This window comes from Mycteria americana, chromosome 8 (genome assembly GCF_035582795.1).
Source record: "Mycteria americana isolate JAX WOST 10 ecotype Jacksonville Zoo and Gardens chromosome 8, USCA_MyAme_1.0, whole genome shotgun sequence".
In the NCBI taxonomy this organism is placed as follows: domain Eukaryota; kingdom Metazoa; phylum Chordata; class Aves; order Ciconiiformes; family Ciconiidae; genus Mycteria; species Mycteria americana.
In genome coordinates, this window is record NC_134372.1 from 21,000,755 (window position 1) to 21,016,697 (window position 15,943).

A 15,943-nucleotide genomic window follows, 5' to 3' on the forward strand; every position below is an offset into this window, starting at 1 on the left:
ATGAAGACGAAGTGGCTGGTGGGACTCAAACCACACCATGAGGATGCTCTACTCTCTCTAATGGTCAAGGAAACTTCTGCAGTGACCTTCCCTGTCCTGAATGCCTTTACTCACCTTGAGACCCAAAGTACAGCCCAGCTTGGGGTAACTGGGCTCTGCAGGCAGCCAGCTGCCTGCTCAGGAGGAATACATGAAACAACTTTAGGCTGTGCTACCTATGCATGCACATTTGTGTGCACAGCTGGCCAGTGAGCGGGTGGTTTGGCTGTGCAGCCTCACGTGGGCTGCTTGAAGGTTGGGGCTTGGGGTAAGATGCTGAAATAAGGCAAAGAAGGGATTTGGTGGTGCAAAATCAGTGGTGGGTGAGGAGTGATGCTGGGGAAATCAAAGCAAGAGCTGAGCTGGAAATAGAGTATGTGCCAAGATGGGGGGGAGCTGGCCAGGACAGGCAGACATAAGGGGTGGGGAGAGGCCTGACAGGACATGGCTTGCATCTGCCAGAGCCTCCTTTCTTCCCTTGTGCCCACCTGCCTGTGTTTGATGTGGCAACTCTCCCAGTGATTCATTAGCTCATTTTGGTGTGTCCAGATGAAAATGAAGCAGTGACATAATCAAAAGCCATATGTTGGAAAAGGTGACATGGGCGCATCGCCCTCAAAACCAGCAGCAAAAGGCAGAGCAAGGAGCAGGGATTACACGCTGGATTTAGACACAGTGAAAATAAATCAGAGTAAGTCAGAAATCTAACAGCGTGGGGAACAAGCCTTTGGGGTAATGCAAGAGCAGAAGTCCATCATCATCACCGGTCCTTGCAGACATCTTCCTGAAGCATGCGTGAGGCTTTGCAGATGGGTTAGGAGCTGTCTGCAGGAATCACACCTTCTGTAAAATGCATTGTACAGGTGACAGTAGGCAGTGGTCATGGTCCCTGCAGGCTGGAAACTGAGGGCACTTCCACACCCCTCTGCCAGCTGGGAAGTGTGCTGCCCCACAAGCCCCCACCCCGCCGAGGCATTGTACCAGCCCGGTCCTCCCTTTTCCTGTAGGTGGGGTTTCCATAGGAAACACAGCTGGTCCACCTCCCAGCCCCGGCCTGGCCAGTCGGATGCTGCTCCCTCCTGAAGCTGCGGCTGTGGCGGTCCCCTCTGCTCTGGGCTGAGCATTTCAGCCTGGGAAGCAGCTGGGTCTCCCGGCTGTCCCCGGCGATGGCGGGGCGGGGGACAACCACCGGACTCGCTCGCTATTTCTCCTCCTTTCCAACCAGTGGCTGGCGCCTATGGGACTTGGAGATGGGAGAGGGTGCCAAGGACTTGCGATCGCCATAAGGACCATTTGGGTATGCGGCGGCAGGCGGGCAAGCCCGCAGCAGCGTGCTGGGGCAGCAGGGCAGTGGGCTTTGCCAGCAGCATGCTGCTGCTGAGCCGCTCCGCTCTCCATCTCCCAGCCTTGTGGTGGTACCTCTTCCTCTCCACCGATGCCCAGGAGGTGGCCACGTTCACGGTGCAGTACCGGGTGTTTGAAGAAGTGCCGCTGGGAACGGTGATAGGGACGCTGGCTGAGCACTTCGAGAGGGGTGAGAGTGGCAAAACAGCAGATACCTTCCAGCTGATGGAGACCCCTGGGAGGTTCCCGCTGCATGTGGGGAGCGGGGACGGGGTGCTCAGCACAGCTGGGCGGGTGGACAGGGAGCAGCTGTGCCGGCACAGCGATCCCTGCTGGGTCTCGTTCAATGTGCTGGCTACCCAAAATCTGGCTCTGATTCACGTGGAGGTTCAAGTGCTGGATGTCAACGACAACGCGCCGCGGTTCCCCACACCTGAGCTGGAGCTGGAGATGTCTGAGAGTGCATCCCTGCGGACACGGATCCCACTGGACCGAGCCCTGGATGCCGACGCTGGCCTCAACGCCCGCTGCTCCTACGCCCTCTCCCCCAGCGAGCACTTTGCTCTGGAGGTCATCTCTGGCTCTGATGGGACGAGGCAGGCAGAGCTTGTCATGGTTAAAGAAGTGGACCGGGAGCTGCACTCCTCCTTTGACCTTGTGCTGATGGCCACTGATCATGGGGAGCCACCAAAATCAGGTACCGCTTTAATTAAAGTCATTGTCCTTGACTCCAATGATAACAGCCCAGTCTTTGCAGAGAGTTCTTTGACCGTAGAGGTTCGGGAGGATGCTCTGCCTGGGACCCTCCTTGTGACGGTCACAGCCACCGACCCTGACCAGGGCCCCAACGGGGAGATCGAGTACAGCCTGAGCAAGCATGCGCCCCCGGAGGTGCTGAGCACTTTCGACATTGATGCCTACACAGGCAGTGTCATCCTGAAGCACCCGCTGGACTACGAGGAAACCCACACTTATGAGCTGGACGTGCAAGCCCGGGACCTGGGTGCCAACCCCATCCCAGCACACTGCAAGATCCTGGTCAAAGTCCTGGATGTCAACGACAACGCTCCCGATGTCCATGTGACCTGGGCCACGCAAGCGCCTGTTCTCTCTGAAGCCCTCCCCAAAGACAGCTTTGTGGCTCTAGTGACAGCCAGTGACCCTGATTCGGGAAGCAACGGGCAAGTGCATTGCTCCCTCAGTCAAGGGTATGAGCACTTCAGGCTGAAGAGGACCAACAGCCACAGCTACGTGCTGATGACCAACGCCACACTGGATAGGGAGCTGCATGCCGAGTACAACCTGACGTTGGTGGTGTGGGACCAGGGTGACCTCTCCTTGGCTGTGCTGAAGCACCTCACTATCTGCATCAGTGACGTCAATGACAATGCCCCCTCCTTCGAGAAGGCCACCTACGAGGTTGCTGTTGCTGAGAACAGCGAAGCACCTGCCTTCTTGCTCACTGTCCATGCCACCGATCCTGACCTAGGTTTCAATGGGAAAATCACCTACAGCATCCCAGACTCCTCTGCTTTGGGTCTGGTCTCAATTGACTCCATCACTGGGGATGTTTTTGCCCTCCAAGCTTTTGATTATGAGCAGGTGAAGAGCCTGGAGTTCCTGGTCACCGCAGAGGATGGTGGTCACCCCAAGCTGGTGTCCAATGTCTCTATCAGGCTGACTGTGCTCGATCAGAATGACAATGCACCCATCATCACCACACCGGTGCTGGTGGGAGGCACGGCCATGCTCTCCGTCCTGGTCAATGTGGAGACAGGGTGCTTCTGGGTGGTCCCCGGGAACAGGAGCACCCAAGGGACTGCAGCAGTGACAAATGCAACACTTGTGTCCTGTGCCAGTGCTCCCTTCCTCTTCACCATCGTGGCCAGGGATGTGGACTCTGGCATCAATGGGGCTCTCCGGTATGATCTGGTGGGTGGGGATGACGCTGGGCTCTTCATCCTGGACCCGCTCTTGGGGGAGGTCTTCCTCAACACCAGCAACACCAGCAGCCTTGCTGGCAGCGAGCGGGAGCTGGTCGTCCGGGTGAGTGATGGGGGGGACATCCCCATGCACACCCTGGCCCGGGTCCGCTTAGTTTTTCGGCATCACGGGGCGTTCTCCAAAATCTCAGCCCAGGATCCCAGGTGGCTGAGCCCATCTGTGGTGGCCGTTATCTGCCTGGCCGCTCTTCTGGGTGGGTGCCTTCTCCTTTTGGCTTTAGCCCTGTCTTTGTGTAAGAAGGAGAAGAAGGATGGCATGGCCTACAACTGCAGGGAGGCAGAGGATGCCCGCAGGCAGCAGCAGCTCAAGAAGCCGCACAGGCAGATCCAGAAGACGGATATCCACCTCATCCCGCTGCTCCGGGGCCGGGCCCAGGAGGCTGAGCCCCCCCATCCCTGCCAGGAGGATCTGCCTGGCATAGCCACCCCTGTGCCAGGGGGCTCCCCGCAGGCTCCCCTCCACCTCACCCCCACTCTCTACAGGACCCTGAGAAATCAGAGGACTCAAAAGGACTCAGATGAGCAGCAGGGGACCTTCAACCTGCCCATCCTGCAGCGCCGGCCCTGCCAGCCCCACAGGCAGAAAAATTTGGCGAAAGAGGCTGCGAGCCCCCTGGATGCACCACCGCACTGCAAGAGTTTGGTGAAGCCACTGCAGGGGCCCGTGGGAGAGCCCCCACTGCCACCCAACCAGCCTGTGGGTGCCAGGGGACCTGGGCAGTCCCAGCCCCACCAGCACATCCTCAGGAGCCTGGTCCGGCTGTCGCTGGTGGCACTGGCAGAGCAGAGCCCCACTGGGGAGTTCGCGATGGAGTCACCGCCGGTGCAGGTAGGAGCTGCCCCGTGTGTTGCTGGAGGAGTAGATCCACCCCCGCCTGCCCCCATCCTTCCTCGCCCGGGTCTTGCACACTCTGGGGTGGTGGGAATATGCAACCTGATGGTCTTTGCTCGGTCTCTTCTCCCATCCCTGGGCAGAGGTGCCCCAGGAGCAGGGGCTGGGTAGGATGAACGGCCACCCCACCATGGGCAGGGTCTCCCCATGCCCACCAGGATGCCCTGGGAGCTGGGGTGGAGGATGGCTGTCACGGAGGGAAGGGAACAACCCCATGCTCACTTCCCCAGGGGAGCGTGTGGGCGGGGAACAGCAGGCAGAGATGGCACAGGAGAAGCACTGGGGCTGGGTGGGCTGTCCGGTCGCTAGTTTTTCCCCCCCGTGTGGGGATGCTGAACCATCTGCAGGAGGAGGAAACGCTATAAAAAGGCCGGGGGGGTTCAGAGGGGACGTCCTGGCAGGAAGCAGCTTGAGTGGTGATCGCTGGGGCTCAACAGGCTTTTCCTGCCTTACAGCAAATCTCCCAGCTGCTCTCCCTGCTGCACCAGGGCCAGTTCCAGCCCAAAACAAACCACAGGGGAAACAAGTACACGGCCAAGAATGGCAGCAGGTAAGGCTGGCTCTCAGCCCTTCCCTTCCCCACGCCCCATTCCCCTGCGTCTCTGCTGCCTCTGCTTCAGCCCCACTGACCCCAAGAGCCTCCAAGGGCAGGAGACACCAGGGCAGCAGACACACAAGGCAAAACCTCGTCCCCGGTTTTGCTGACCTGAGACTGGGGAGGCAGGTCCTCCCTTCAGGGAATGGCTGTTCTCCTCTGGTCCTGGCTCCCCGTTGGTATCCAGCACTCTCCTAGGGCTGCTCTTTGCTTCCTTCCTGGGGCACCTTTGGCAGCTACCCACCTGAGCTCCCCCACAGACGTGAACCATCTGCCCGTCCTTGCTGGGGGAACACCGGTGTGTTCAAGTGCAATGGAAAGGTGCCCTGATGAGCACAGAGGGTCCCAGCTTTGTAGGCAGCAGCACAAGGACAAGCTTTCTCACAGCTCTGGGTACTTTCTTAGAGATGCTGTTGCTTGTTGATGTGAGTTCAGGGCGTCTGTCTCTGGGCCAGGAGGCTAGTGACGGAGAGACCCTGCTAGCAGGGCTGGGAAGGACAGAGATATCCCAGCTGTGTGCTGAAGATGTTCCCAGAGACAAACTTTATGGCATTCCCATTAAATTATGGTGTTAACATCTCTGGGTGAATACTCCCAAGGATGCCAGGGCTTCATTGCTGCCTTGCCACGACCCCCCTGTCCTGCCCAGGCTGTGGGCAGACACAGCTTTCTGCACCTTTCTCATCATCATCTCCATCTGCTGAGGATGGAGAGGGAGGGAGAGCTGCTCTGGGGCTGCTGGGGCAGGGATGGGCTGCATTGCCTCTTGCCCGGTCCTGCACATGGGCAGCTCCTCCAAATACAGAGGGAAGAACCAGCAGCTCCCTGTTTGCTCAGGATCAACCCGCGGAAGGACAAAAACCCTCTCGGGCAAGAAATGTGGAGCAGCTCCCTGTGTAGCCCAGCACCCAGCTGGGGCCCAGTTTTCAGAGGGTCTGTGGCACTCCGCTTCCTGTGTTTTTAGTGGGTTTGTTTCCTTTTTTTTTTTTTTTAGAAAAAAAACCAAACCACAAAACAACAAACCCCAAACTCATTAATTGGTGGGGACTGATGCCTTCGGTATTGTGAATGATGCACTGAGAGGATGCCCACACCCCACCTCTGGGTCATTTTACGGGGGATATAGACAACCACCTTTAAAGTAGTCGGCAGGACAGGTTGTGCTGAGGGCTTAAGTGCGATTTGAGTGTTTTGGCCCCCTCGCAGGGCTGCAGGGCTCGACGCTGATTGCCTGAGCACAAAGGACAGCGGGCACGGTGAGAGTGAGGCGGAGGACCGTGATTCGGAGAGTGGGTTTGAGGTCTCCATGCAGCAGCTGGTGGGAGAAGAGTTGGAGACCCTCCTGGAGCCGCAGGCAGGTGAGGTGGCTTCGCTACTGGGACCATGCTGGGGCTGGTCGGGGGCTCCAGTGGTGGGATCTCCTCATATAACACACTAACCCCATTCAGATGATAAAACTGGCTGGCCTGTGGCAAGCCAGGGGACATCTCATCTTCTAGGGTGGCTCTGACAGTGGCAGATGCTTGGGACAGCATGTATGGACCATCTGCTGTTGGTATCAGGCATTTTACAGCAAAGGGACTTGCTGAGCTTCACATTGGATTTTTTCATGTTTAATGACTCTTGGTAGATCTTTCCCCGCATAGATGTGTCTGCTGTTGTTGAGCCAATTTGTGAGGTTGGCCTCTGTAAGGGTGAAGTCCAGTTTAACTGTGCACCCTGTGAACACTCTGCTTCCCATGCTGACCTGAGCCCCTTCATTTCATTGTCTTCTAGTCCATGAAGAGTAAGAAAGGTGAACTGTTGGTCTTGTCAAGCCCTTCATGGTGTTCTAGACCCTTTGAGCCCCATCAGGCACCTATTTCCTACCAGGCTGAACTCATCCAGTCTTGTCTCCTGTGACCAACCTGTTACTAATTTTAGTGTATCATCTTTATTGAGATGTGCTGACCAGAATTGTGTGCAGTGTTTAGGATATATCTACACTGGTGGTATAAGGAGGTCTTCTGGTTTGTTCTTCATTCCTCTCCTGCCCAAGCTCCATGCTGTTCATGGTGACTCCCAGATCCCTCCTCTGCATGGTGGGAGAGCCATCAATACATGATGTGTTGTTCCCCATGACAGTTATCCAACAGTTGGTGACACAGAAATCCACCAGCCACTTTTTGCTCGCAGCACTCAATATTATTAGGTCCTTCAGCAACCCCCCGCTTTTATGTTGTTGGGTGTTTTAGTGGAGTCGACACAACACCATCCACTTCTCCATGTCATTTATCACTATGTTGAATGGATACTCTGGGTCTCCACTAATGATCTCCCTTCGGGGGAAGATTATTTATTCCTACCCTCACTTCCCAGCTTTTAACACACATTAGTCCCTGACAGAACCTGGCTGTTAATTCAGGGACAGCTCAGGTCCCCTGCGAGCCTGGCTGGTGCTCTTCTGCAAGCTCAGGTGTCCTCTGTCAACCAGGACTCTTCAGCCACCTCTTCCAATAGATGCCAACAAATTTGCAAAACGCAATTCCCACCCTTGCAAATGGAACATCAGTTCTTGCCTGAATAGCAGGTACTTGGCTATCTGCTGTTTTGCATATAATGATTTCTATGAATTTGCCTGCACTAGATTCACCTTCACGCGCTTAAAAACTCATGTCACAATTTCTACCTTCCCCTCCTCTGATACCGTGTTCATTTGAAGCAGTAGTTAATGAACAGCAGTTAATAAACCAAGCAATTTCATATCTGAGTTCCTCTAGCACTCCAGGGTGAATACCATCTGGGCCATTTTCTGCAATCCTTTTATTGATTTGTTCTAAAAATCTCTTCTACTGGCATTTCAATTTGAAAGAGTTGGGCTGACTCACGTCCTGTAGCAGAAATCTCATTGTGGAGCCTCTGCGCTCCTCCACAGCAAGAGGAACTCATTGAGGTTTGCTGCTGTAGTCGTTTTAATTCCAGAGTTGGGCATTTTCTGTACTCTTGCTTAGAGGGAGAACCACGCTGCTTCTGTCTGTTTGTCTTCCTGCCCTTTTATTCTAGTAAGGAGCAAATGAAGGAAAGGCTGAGTGAAAACGAGAGCTGCAAGCCTCCTCAGATATAAAGGTCCTGCAGCCAAGAGCAGGGAGCAAACAGGCTGCCCAGCTCCATCCCATGGGTGTACTGACATGCACCAGTCCCAGTAAAGGGAGTGGTGGACCTCCTCAGCAGATCCAGTCCTGCCCAGACAGGTGGCATCCTAGAAAATCTGTGCTGTGGCAAGGCATATCCATGACATGCCATCTCCCATGCTTCTTGGATTTGATAGAAAAAAACCTCTTTTGCCAAATCACTGGAATTTCAGTGAACACCAGTGGTGCACGCTGAGGCTATCTATGCCAGTGTGGCTTCCTGCCCATGCAGTAGTGCTGGACATGACAAAAGAGGCTGCCCTGTTTCAGTGGTGAAAAACAACCTTAACCATGAGCTCAGACCTTCCCGAAAAAGCAACGGAGTGCAGACGATGGAGCTGCTGGACTCCTTCCTCCTCTCCCAAACACAAACACAGAAGTGGACTTGCATCCTGAGAGAGGGAGGAAGGAAGCGTTGCTTGTACTCAGGAGTATCATAACAGCTGGCTGAGGCTGTCTGGGCCTTTGTGCTATTCGCGGTGGGGGGGAACTGTGTGAATAATCTGTCCTAGCCAGCTATCAGGTTGTTTATGCTGTAAGCATCAAGCTGCGGGCTGAATTCTCAGCACTCAGCACCATCTATTAACACCTATCCACGCCACCAGCAAGACAGACTGCTCGCAGCAGCAGATGAGAGATATAACTTTATTGATTATAAAAACAACCCCTGCTCCCAAAACACCATTAAAATAAGGCAGTAAAGAGTTATTGGTCAAATTAAACATACCTAATTATAAAGTTTCATGGTCACAGGACCATCAGCGCACTGAGTCTTGGCTCTCCCCACAGCGAGCAGGCTACTGTTGTGCCCTGCTCCAGAGCTGAAACATCAAAATATTCAGGGAATGCAGTCGCTTCCTGCCAACTGAGGAGGAGAGAACTGTGGATGTTTTAGAGCAAAAACATGGGACTTCAGCACACTTGGGAGATCTCTTAAGGAACAGTCACTGCACTGAAAGAAAATACTGAGGTTGCAGAAAGAAATCCTGGAAGTTAAGCAACACAAAAGAATTTTGGGACTTCAGCTGAAACAAAATCTAAGTGATGTATCTGCCCTTCTCTCCTTACCAGGTTTGAATCCCAGCCCTCACCCCCATCCCACCCCAGGACACAGTTGTTTTTCAGAGAAAAAGGACTAATTACTTAGTTGGCTGAGGAAGACTACTTGTCTCAGTGACTGACTAGCCACTGACTGACAACCATGTGTCCCAGGCTGTGGCAGGGTATTGATTATCTTCTGGAAGCAGCATAAGTGCATTAGAACAGGGATCCTCCTTTCAGAGGTCACTTTATAAGTCAGAGCCTTTGTTTTGCCGCTCTCTGACTCAAAAGCGTTTCACAAACCTGGTGGTTGCTTCAAACCTCCCAGTGGTTCTACGTTATGCTTTGGAAATGAAGCAATGCGGGGCTGGAAGGCAACGTCTGTGCACCACATTACGGAGTCTTGTTTACCAACTGCAAAGCTCTACCTTAAAAAACAAGAACCCCCATTTCCTTTCCTGCCGTCTGATAAGGAAGCTATTCCAGGCTCACCCTGCTATGGGGTCCTTCCTTTAATTTCCAGTATATGTTTATTCATGGACAGTTATAATCACTTCTTCTTTTGCCAACACTATTTTAAGCATAAAAATGTCCTTTGTCGGTGCTTATCTGATCAAAATAATGACAGGTTGCAGTCAGATCCCTGGTGAGCATTCACTTCCTTAGGCTAAGCAACCCTTACCTCCCTACCTCTTGGGGTCTCCATCACGTAAGCCTGGACTCACTGCTGTTTTCACCTCAATAGTTTTCTCTGCACTTCTTTCCTATGGATGGAGATAGGATCCTCTTTCCTATGGATGGATAATCAGATTTGTATGTAATACTCCTAATCAGGTCTCACCAGACCTAGTAGCAATACCACGGATAGGTCTTCATGCCAACAGGGAATACCTTGACCAACACATTGTATGATTTCATTTGCCCATTTTGGGGCAGAATCACATTACTGGTACACTAATGAGCCTGCAGCCAACACCCACACTAGGCTCCCACTGCTCCTCATCTGTTTCCAATTATGAACAACTACTTTATAGCTCAATTTTTTGTTACTAGTCTTCAACCATCCAGCTGTACATTTTATAATCCAGAATTTCATTCTACTTCTGTTATTATTTTTTTCACAAGAACCCATTTCTTGTCGGTCTCAATATGCCTGCTTAGCAGCAAATTCCCACCCTAGAGTGACCCTTAAGGGAAGTCCACTAGTGACCTTTTTTCTGTCCGATACTTCCCCCTTGAAAGCTTTCCACTGTCATCTCCCCTTTAGCCAGTCCTAAACCCTCAGTTTCTCTGGCTTTGCTAACAATTTAGTGAAGTGCCACTTGAGGCTGCAATAAATGAGAAACCAAAGTGATCCTTATGGGCATTATATTAAAAAAAAAAAAACCAAAAAAAACCCCAGTAGTTTTAAACCAGTTCTAGTTAGTTTGGTTTTTTTAAACTGCTGATTTGAATGATGCTGCTGGTAGCTTATCTCTAGATCTGTTTACAATCAGTCCTCTCTCAGCTCATTTCAGGAAGTCTCCTCATTTCTCAGTATTTTTTTTTCTCCCCTCCCCCCTGTGGTCTCCTCTACTCCACATCTCACCAACAGTTCTTGTTTTCACTCCCTCCAGAGCTGGCCCTCAAGAGGCTGACAGCTGCTGACCCAGCATGGGTGGCCCGGCTCTCCTTGTCGCTCACCAATAGTTACAAGGACAACATCTTCTCCCCTGACTCTCTGCATTCACCTCAGGATGAGGAAGCTGCAAGGCTGGAGAAACCAAAGACCTTTGAGACCTTTGGCAAAGGTGCTGGGGCTGAATCGAATGCCACTGGGACAAGACTGGCCAGCACTTTCCTTTCAGAAATGAGCACCCTCTTTGAAATGATTTTGTCGCAGAAGGTCCAAGTCCACAATGAAACGGGCTCAGGCCTTCTGCGGCAGCTGTCAGCACATGGGAAGAACCTTGGACTGGAAGACAGTGCTCCTGTTCTGTAGGCAGCTTAGCAGCTGCGATAAGGAGATAGGAGTCAGACAGAGTTTCCTTCTGCATTTGGGGTGCACGCATGTACTTTAACAGGGTCATTGAATCATCCACATTTAGACTGATCACAAGCATATCTTCCTTTGCCTCACTCCATCAAATTTCTCCATGACTGATTTCACCTTGTTTAGTTCCCTTCTACCTGCCTGTTCTTGCCTTCCTAGCTTTCCTCCTCTCCCACCCTCATCTTTCACCTTACCATCACACTCAAGTTACACAACAGCTGGAGGGCCCTTTCCTCGAAGGGCAGGCCAATTGAGGGGAGGGGTTGTTAGATTAACCACAACACAGTCAGCTACATCCACATTATTATAGACTGTGACACCATGGATGATAAAATATTGCAGACATGGACTTTGCAACATACTGCAGAGTTGGGCTCCAGGATCTCAGTTCTTATTTAAATAAAATTGTTTTTTTTCTAACACTACCATCTCTGGAACAAGGTGCAGTATAGGTGGCATAATAATGTATCTGCAGAAAGCCTGAAATGGCAACTCAGAAAGGGAGATCTGCCTGTTGTGTCCTGCTGATCCTTTCAGCTTTTGTGGTTCTACCACGGTGAAGTTGCCATTCTGTAAAATGCCCCCAGATCAGCACTGCTGCTCTGGCATCTCTGCTATGGCTGCGCTAGGTGCCCACTGTTTCCTTCTCCATACCCTCTTTTGAGGCCATTGGATTTTGGAGAGTAGTCCTTGCCCAGGAGCAGAAAACATATGGCTGGAGTCTGCCAAAGGTAACGTGGGAAAAGGGAAGCATAAAAACACTGTTTTGAAATATTCAGTCACAAGCTTCAACCATATTACAGGTTTTCACTTTGATCTGTATGTATGTGAGCTGTAAGACAGTTTTAGGATAATAGCATATGTAGGAAAACTAAGATACAGATATTAGTAACTGAGGAAGAAGCACACAGGTGGTATTAACCACAGGGACTTGCACTCACAGAGAATGGAAAGACAACAGTGGCATAAGCATCTGGAGTGCATTTGTAGGCTTATGCAGTGGTGCATGGATGGCAGGTAAGTGCTTCTGGATCATGCACATATAGGACTCTCTTCTGTACCATAGTTCGTGCCTTCCAACTATGATACAAAACACCAGAACAAGTTTGGGGCATGCTGGCAAAGTGGCTGTATAGGTGAGAGGAGAGTCATTCTATGGGAATGAGGGTAAAGCCATTGTCTCCGCTGCTAGCAATGCACGTCCTTGCTTGCTGAGTGACTACAAAAGTGAGGCTGAGACTGCCAGCTTCCCCTCCATCAGCGTGCAGGGCCAGCAGTGCTTTATACACACTGCTTTCTTTCCTTAGCCATCTTTACATTAAAAATACTGCACTAACTTCTCCACAGACACCACAGTTCACAACAAAGATTTCTCCAAAGCTAATCTGCTCATGGTGGGGCTGTCGCATCAGGTGTCTTTGGGTGATACTTTTGGCTTTCATTTTACTGTTAAGTTGAAAAAGAACAGGCAGTAAGACCCAGCAGACATGATCCTGGAGCATCTCAAGGGTGTCTTTGTTGTGTTCCTTTTCCATGCACCTAGAGGTGACAGTGCTCTGCTTTTAGTGTGTATACACACAAGCCACAGCAGCAGACAACCATACAGATAATTTAAAGCAGAGTAAATGAGAAAGTTATCCTTTCTGTTGCTCTTGGGACCAAATGGCAAAAGCAACAGACTAAGATTTCCCCAGGTAGACTCTTTAATATCTGAAATATCCACTGTTGTATTTGGAGTTTCCAAAGTGCTTTACTGATAACCCCATCTCTGGCAATAAACTACACTGATGGGTTTGCCCCAGCCTGTTTATACTGCCATGCTGCTAATAGAAATGTCTTGCTTTTTTGTTTCACAAACAAAACAGGCTCTTGCACCAAAACAATGACAGCGAGCCAAATTCTAACTGAGATGCAGCTGTGCAAACCATGAGGGAGGCATATCTGTGACTGTGAGGAGATGCAGCCCTATGGGATTCCTCTGCATCTTGGGAATGCACACAGAGGACAAACACATGGCACAATCTCACATTTCCCTCTGGAAAGTTACTTTGATGTGCCTGTCAAAGGACAAACTACACAAAAATACATTATAAGAAGATTAAAAAGGAGACAGATTCCTCTCTTGGTTCAATTTTCTGATTCTGCAAACTGCTTACCCCCCAACCCTTACCCCTGTCCTGTCCTGACCAATGCGTAAGCATGCTGTGGATTATCACAGAATAGGAAATCCACCCGAGGAATTTCCTGCTAATTGTATCCTGCTTGATAAAGGAAATGGTCTAAGAAAGTTTGGTCTGAGCAGAAGGAGAGACCAGACTAGAAGAACAATCAGATGTGTTGCGCTCTGGCTGTGCCCCTCCCTTGCTGAATGGAGACCAGAGCAAGTTCAGGATGGGGCCATTGCCTTTGTTTTTCAGAGCCTGATCTACACAAAGCACGAGAGCACCATGGCTACAGGAAGCTGGACAGTTTGTACAGATGCCCTTGAACCAGTTTAAACTGGTGTGGACAAATGTCTTTTTCCAGATTCAGCTGCCCTAGTGGAAGAAATTATAATACCAGCTGCTTGCCGCTGTCTGCCTGACAGTGGTTACTGCCCGCTGGGAGCATCCCTTATCCACTTCAGTGAAAATGAGCTGGCGTGCTTAGCAAACATGTACAATATAAATTTTGAAGCAAACCTTGCTCATCGTGACTCAAAGGGATGTACCCATGAGAGCAGCTCACCACCAGAGCTGAAGGAATAATAACTGGGGACTGAAGGGCACTGACAACAGTGCAGGATGGCTGAGGACAGCTGTTACTTTCACCAGTTCAGGGGGATCCATAAGCCATATCCCACAAAAACCTGTGCCCTAATAATCAGAATTCACTCTCTTGCTTGCACAGGTTTGAAAGTGGATTAAACTGCCACAATGGCAATGTACAGACAAGCCCAGATTGTGCTGGTCACAGAACCACTGTGGGAACAGCTAGCCTTGAAGTGAGATCAAATTGCCTCAGAGGGTGCAGGCCAGGCCCATCACAGAGTTAGCTGCCAACATCATCATATGGTGGCTTGTAAACCTCACTGGGGGACCGTGTGCAAGATGTGCAGCGCTACTGGAATTACAGCCCTAAATCATATCACCGTGGCATGGTGGGAGTCTATATGTAGCTCTATACGGAAATGTAGGAGTATAAGAAAGGTCCTTGTATTGGAAGGTAGAGGGCCAGATGACATGGTGACACAGGAGATATCACAAGGTTTGTTCTCAAAACCCCTGTATTTAAAAATGGCTCCTGTTCTATTAACAGAAAGCTTTCTCTTTCCACTCACTGCTAGCCTGCTTCCAGCCCCAAGCAGACTAAGAAGGGCTGCCTTTCCTTCTGCCTGCTTGTTTCACTTACCAACTGCTCTAATAACAGCAGTGGTGGGGCTCCAAGCACTGCAGTTCCAGTGGCGTTGCCCTGTTTCCAAGGGCATGGCTCCATCCTGCACTGCCGAGCGTCATCATGTGGAGTCCGTCTGCGCTCCAAGAGTGGGGCAGGGTTAGGGCAGATTGTCTTGGCTGGGTGGCGTGGAGGCCTGTAGGCACACGCTCAATAGTCCAGAAACAGGGGCTGGAGGAAGAGGCTCTTATTCCGGAAAGGAATGGATGCTTTGTTCGCATGTCTGAAAGTACATTAAAACAAGGTATTAATGACGCATCATACTATGGGAATGGCTTCGCCACTTCAGCTCGACTGGAAATAGCTGGTAAGAAGTGGAAAAAACTGAAAAGGAAATGTGCTCCCTTCCCTTCAGTAAAAAGGACTCCTTTTTGCCATGGCCCTGTGTTACCCTTCCTCTGGCAATACTGGGTCCCGCTTTTATGGGGCCACTACACGATACAGTCCCACACACCCTCCTCCCCCACTGCCCGTGGTACCTTCCACCTCGTCTTCTAACACTCGCAGTCTCTCCCGGGAGTTCCTGTTCCCTGCAGCAGCTGACTGTCGGTAGTGTCTCATCGCTTCTGCCAGATTCTGCTGTACTCCAAGGCCCTTCTCATAGCAAACGCCCACATGATACCTGCTTTGGGCATCCTAGCCACAGGAGAAAGCACAGCAATCAGCCCCACACGATGGAGAAGTGACGACAGCATACGGAAGGAGAACAGAGAGTCTTTAACACCTTCTTTAAAGTTTACTGCTCTATCTTTGGTCACCTTCTTTAAAGTTTACTCCTCTATCCCTCAGACCTTATATTCAGTAATTTAGTCCCTTCTCTGAGCACATAGTGAAGCAGAATTTCTTACCAGCCATCTCTGATTCTGCTCTTTCCTATCCTTTTCCAACTAAATTCACTGATTTCCCTTCAACATCCAGGTCTGTGTCATGGGAACAAAGGAACAGCCGTCTCCACAGAGCATCCCGATTGTGTCAGGGGTCAGAGCTAAGAGGACTTGGGCGGCCTCGACTGTACCCACATCCTGATCACATCCAAACTCTGAGCATGCCCTGTGGACTGCCCTACTACATTTCACGCAGAAGTCTTGTAAAACAACAAATGCCAGAGAGGTACTCGCTGCCAAGGGTTGGAAGATTTCCCTTGGCAGCATCAGGACATCAGGCCTTCAACACAACAGTGCACCACTATCTTGCTCAGCCCCACCTAATTATATTCCAGAAGAAATGTCAAGCAGCAGAAATGAAGTCAAGCAAATAAGTGCTAGAGAAAAAGCACCTAAACTACTGAGACATACATAACTCCTGAGAATGAACTAGAAAGTAGAGGATGTCACTGCAGATGGGTCAGTGAAGCCAAATCCAAACCCTTGATATGTTTACGTGTTGGCTTTGCAC

General features: G+C 51.0%; 2 protein-coding genes across 6 annotated transcripts in view; one reads left to right on the forward strand and one right to left on the reverse strand.

Annotated features, from left to right (window-relative positions):
* Positions 1 to 11,065, forward strand: PCDH12 (protocadherin 12). The gene is made up of 6 exons (XM_075511021.1): positions 1 to 144; positions 242 to 248; positions 1,265 to 4,215; positions 4,734 to 4,828; positions 6,080 to 6,231; positions 10,701 to 11,065. The coding sequence occupies exons 1-6, from the start codon at positions 1 to 3 to the stop codon at positions 11,063 to 11,065; spliced, it is 3,714 nt and encodes a 1,237-aa protein (XP_075367136.1).
* DELE1 (DAP3 binding cell death enhancer 1) overlaps positions 8,687 to 15,943 on the reverse strand; it is a 22,614-nt gene continuing 15,357 nt past the window's right edge. For 2 of the 5 annotated variants that reach the window (XM_075510095.1, XM_075510091.1), the window contains 2 exons: positions 15,028 to 15,184; positions 12,662 to 14,771 (listed from right to left, as the gene is read on the reverse strand). In XM_075510095.1, the coding sequence (XP_075366210.1) occupies positions 14,515 to 14,771; positions 15,028 to 15,184 (414 nt within the window). In that variant the 3' untranslated portion in view covers positions 12,662 to 14,514. The other 3 variants (XM_075510092.1, XM_075510093.1, XM_075510094.1) reach the window with 3 other exon arrangements.